Below are 5,004 nucleotides of genomic sequence, written 5' to 3'. Positions count from 1 at the left end.
GTTTTGCTGTTCTTCCTTGGATCTCTCCCTATGCCAAAGCTGCCCCATTTATGGACTAGTCAGCCATGCAAAAGCTGCCAGATGTACTGAACAGTAGTCCTGGCTTTGTGTACCATCTGCTGTCAAGGAGGGACACACAGAGCTTCTTCCTCTGCCTCCTCCTGTCAGCATGATCTCATCAGTGTCTCCAGCTGATGTCCAATATATCACTTCATCTTCCTTCTGGGATAGACCGCCCATGCATCCCACTCCCTACACTGCGAGCTCTCTTCAAACCTTCATGGCTCAAAATCCCATTGCATCTATTTCTCCCAGTCCTTTTTTCCCCTCTCCCTTGGACATGCTGCTGGCAGCAACGGCTGTACAGATTGGTGGCTGCAGTGTGATTAAGTTATTTTGTTCTTGTCCTTTTCTATGTAATGAAAAGCTTTGAGTCAACTTTGGATCCAAGACTAGCCTGCCAGCCTTTGTACATTTGCAGATAAAGCTGATAGGAACTAAGTGCCTTCAAGTTAGCTCCTGAGAGACTGACATCCCCTAAAGGTGGTGCTGATTCTCACCTTTAGTTGCTAAAACTTGCTACAGTTAATATTGTCACCAATTAATTTTCAATATGACTAGGTAAGAGATTTTTTTTTTTAATGGAGCAAATCTCATAGTTAATATAGTAGCAGTATAGATCTTCAGTGACCTAAACCGAAAGACACCTAGGAATATAAGTGGGTAATGGTTTGAGTTGCTTCTCCCACCTGCTTCATTGCTTGCCTCACCATAATTCTACAATTTCTTTGCACTTTATCTCCTGCGAGGCGAGAAAGCAACAGGTAGAACAAATGTATTACCTGAGGTTACCCACCTTCCACCTAAGTACCATACTCAGGGAAGTCCCAAGGGCTCAGGGGCTCCAGCAGGCATAAATTGGGAAAGTCCAAACATTGTCCCTCCTGTGCTGACCGGCCAGTCAGTTGGCTGGGTGGTAAGTGCTTTTTTGGAGAATAGATAAAGAGTCACCATTCCACTGAGATTTTAAATCCTGCACCACCCCAGTTGTACAGTGTAGAAGATACCTCTAACTACTTCTCAAAAAAAGATACATTTTTCAGACCTTCCCTCTTAAATCAGACCATAGTCCTTACAAAGGTGGTGAAAAGAGTTTGCAAAGTCACCACGAACTCCAGACCTGCTCATCAGAAGACTTTGAAGAGATGTAAGGGAAACCCTGGCTTGGTTGCTGACAACTATGCTCCTTGAGAGATGAGGCTGTTGGGCTGTGGTGAGAGCGCTGCCAGAGAAGAATATAATCAGACAATAAGTTCTGCATAATGTACCTTCAAGCATCTGAAGTTATTCGCCCCTTTCCTATAGGATTCATGATTGAGGCTCTTACAGGCAGAGTGCTTTGACTCTAAAGCAGAAAATTTATTGCTTCATATGTCTTTTTCTAATGAAAAATTATAATAATTTGTATTAAAAAATGGTGTTCTAAAACATTCATTATGAAAAACAACATTCTTCATCCTTCCCCTATCTGTTACCAACAGACCAAAATCTATCATTTATAAACAGACTTCATAAGCCGTAATAACAAACATAAGCCATTAATGATCAACAGGAAGACAATAATTTCATGTAGATAAAGTACTGTACAGTACAACAGATCATGGCAGGGATTTGTTATAAGAGTGCTTAGGATGATAAATTATGTCTCCAAACACCACTAAAATCTCAGCAGCAGTCACCAACCCACCTATCAAGCACCTGTGAGGACAAGTTCAGCCCATTTTTTACAAAGGAAACTGTTCTTTATTTAACCCACATTAGTCATTCAGGGAAAAATAACCCTCATATTTCATAGTATAGTTGAACAATAAAAAATCCATTTGATACAATTTTTTAATCTTCTCAATTTGTTCTGAGCTCAGTTGTCTGAGATACTCCGAGGTGATATCACCATTAGTTCGTTTCTCTGAGCCATACCTCTTCAAGCTGGGGTAGTGCAGGCTCTCTGGTGCTCCAATGACCTTCAGAACATGCTCAGAATCCAACCCAAGAGTTTCATACTTACCCAGAATATCATAGTGAATATTGCAAGGATCACAGAGCAGAAACATTGGTTTCCAGTGAATGTCAAGAGTATTTGTTTTTTTTGCTATAATGAAACTGACAAACTCCTGGAAACTCACTTTTTCAGAAGAATTTTTGTTTTTCCTGAACATTGCCCTAATCTCATTAGCCACAGTGATACTGTAGAATGGCTCAGAGTGCAGAAGTTTGTCTCTGTAAGCTGAAACTAGCCTCTCCAAGGGATGTCTGGTGAACATCACTTTGGTGTAATTGTTCAGAAGTTCCTTTTGTATGGCGGGAGGATAAGACACCAGCTTTTTGATCAGTGAGGTTTGGTGGATGTGGTCATGCTCAATTTCAGAAGCTTCTGCATTCAAGTCTGCTTGGAGAAGAAAAATAGTTCTCTTCCAGTTGGAGCAGCCTACCTTGGGCACCTCACAATAGATAAATTTATGTTTGTGCTCCACAAAGAGCTGGTTTGCAACATGAGAATCCAATTTGCTTCTTACTTTAAGCAGGTTGTTCTTCAGGCAGACAGAAGCCAGTGTGCTTTTGCGATCATTTTGAATTGCCAGCCAATCTTCAGTGGGATCAGGAAAAGCACCTGCAAAAAAGGAAAAATTTTGAACTATTAGTGTGCAATAGACTTATATAAGTCTTTTTGTTTGTGACAACTGTAGCACTCTGTGCTGGGTTTATGTGGTGGGGTTTCAGTAGTGGGGGAGGGGCTGCAGACATAGCCCCTGTAAGGAAATATGAGAAGTTTCCTTGGCTCGGAAATCAGGCAGACCTGTCTCTGACCAGGTTGGACCTGCCTCTGTGAATGACAAATTTAAGAAGAGGACCAAGGAACCCTGTACCATGTGGGAACTGCAGTGAAGAAAGGGAGAAGGCAGGGGGTGGAGCTGCCCCCCCCCTAGCCTCCTACGGGGGCAGCTGCCCTCACTGGGCCACTGCCACTCAGCTGGTGGTGGCTGTGGTGGCACGGCTTGGAGCACTCTGAAGTGCCCCACTCACAGGGTGCCCACTGGGCAGAGTCCATTCCTGCTGGGACTGCCAAGGTTCATCGGGCCAGTTGGGGCTGCAGGAGAGAGAGGACTGAGACCTGAGAGAAACAACTACTCAGACACCAAGGTCAGTGAAGATGGAGCGGGAGGAGGTGTGATGGTGCTGATATTCCCCTGCAGCCTGTGGTGAGACGGCAGGTGGCCCCCCCGCAGCCTGTGGAGATTAACGGTGGAGCAGAGATCCACCCGCAGCCCATGGACAACCACATGCCAGATCAGAGATGCCTGCACCCAAAGAAGTTCATAGAGGACTGTCTCCATGGGAAACGACTCCATGCTGCTGGAGATTGACAGTGGAGCAGAAATGCATCTACCATCCATGGAGGACTGCATGCTGGAGCAGATGGCTTTGCCCTAAGAAGCCATGACTGTGGGAAAAGCCCGTGCTGGAAGAGTCTGATGGATAAGGACTAGATTCCGTGGGAAGAACTCACATTGGAGAAGTTCAAGGACTGTCTCTTGTGAGGAGGGACCCCATGTTGGAGCAGGGGAAGAGTGTAAGGAGTCCTCCCCCTGAGGAGGAAGGAGTGGCAGAAATAGTGTGTGACGAACCAACCTGCAACCCTCACTCCCCGTCCCTCTGCGCCACTGGCAGGGAGGAGGTAGAGCTGGGGAAAAGGGAGAGGTGGGAGGAAGGTGTTTTTAATATCTGGCTTTGTTTCTCATTATTCTCTCTGAAGTAACTGTTAACGAATTAAATTGATTCGTCTCCAGGTCAAGTCTGTTTTGCCCAGGGCCATGTTTTGGTGCATGATCCCTCCCTGTTCTTACCTCGGCCCTCAGGTCTTTTGCTACGTTTTTCTCCTCTCCACCCCACCAGGGAGGGTGGAGGATGGGGAGTGAGCAAGCGATCCCATGATAGCTTAGCTGCCGGCTGTGCAAAACCACAACACAATCTATCTCCCTGCATACAAAAACTAATGAAGATGCCAAAATCAATTTTTTGTTTACTGTCACGGGACTCCGTTGTGGCAAACATGCAACAAACTATCCTGCTTAGTGAAATGTTTGTTAAAATGAAAACTTTCAACATGTTAGCAATATTACACTAAGAGGATATTCTAACACTTCCTAACGGCAACTGGATTTGGTAGTGCTCTTCCTCCCATACACTGCTAAGATTGCTATCACAGTGACAGGGCCTTGAGTATTTTCAAAATACTGTTTATCATTTTGACTCCATAGTTCCTTTCAAACATGTTTGGGAAAGGTGTCCTTGGTTTTAGAAAACATTAAATCTTTCTGTTGGTAAATTCTTTACTCACCTGTTAGGTTTTTTTGCCTCTTACAGAAAAACCCAAAAAGAAATATCCCAAAAATAAAATTTGGGAGAAGGAAAACTAAAAACTTCTGGTTCATATTATTTTCACAGGAAGGAGGACGATGTGATCTCTAAAGTGGAAATCTGCCTTTCTGTCAACAAGGAAATATAATAAAAGTTAGATTTTGTATGACTGATATAACAAAGATGATTTGGTATTCTCTTGCAGAATTTATGATAGCAGAAAGATCTTTCAAGCCCTGTAAAAACATGCTTTGCTAATAAGTAAAACATTTCCTGTGAAAAAGACTCACCACAATTACACTGTTAAACCAAACTGACAAATAATATGAGCATTTCAAAGTATTACAAAATTTCCCCCTTTCTCAGAACAATAAACCGCGTATGAGCAAATAATCCTCCTCATTTAAAGCTGGTGTTCCTGCCTAGCAAAGTCATCTATCCCTTTGCATTGTGTAACAGTAACCTCATTTAGAATTATAGAGATGTGCTTTTTTTTTTTAAATAACCTTACTTAGAATCATAGAATCAAAGGATCATAGAATCGTCTGGTTGGAAGAGACCTTCAAGATCATCGAGTCCAACCATTCA

The 5,004-nt window shown here is 43.2% G+C and overlaps 1 protein-coding gene across 1 annotated transcript; it reads right to left on the bottom strand.

Annotated features, from left to right (window-relative positions):
- Nucleotides 1-1,817: 1,817 nt before the first annotated feature.
- On the bottom strand, nt 1,818-4,490 carry LOC104381320 (carbohydrate sulfotransferase 9). The gene is made up of 2 exons (XM_009989013.2): nt 4,397-4,490; nt 1,818-2,668 (listed from the first exon to the last, which is right to left on the bottom strand). The coding sequence occupies exons 1-2, from the start codon at nt 4,488-4,490 to the stop codon at nt 1,818-1,820; spliced, it is 945 nt and encodes a 314-aa protein (XP_009987315.1).
- Nucleotides 4,491-5,004: the final 514 nt, after the last annotated feature.

This window comes from Tauraco erythrolophus, chromosome 6, assembly GCF_009769465.1.
Source record: "Tauraco erythrolophus isolate bTauEry1 chromosome 6, bTauEry1.pri, whole genome shotgun sequence".
In the NCBI taxonomy this organism is placed as follows: domain Eukaryota; kingdom Metazoa; phylum Chordata; class Aves; order Musophagiformes; family Musophagidae; genus Tauraco; species Tauraco erythrolophus.
The sequence above is the reverse complement of the archived record's forward strand: the minus strand, read 5'-3'. Positions and strand labels throughout refer to the sequence as shown.

Coding starts and splice junctions, on each gene's coding strand:
- LOC104381320 (XM_009989013.2), bottom strand. CDS start 4,490: ATGAACCAGAAGTTTTTAGTTTTCCTTCTCCCAAATTTTATTTTTGGG. Junction 2,669..4,396: donor GAGGCAAAAAAACCTAACAG/GTGAGTAAAGAA, acceptor CCTTTTTTGCAG/GTGCTTTTCCTGATCCCACT.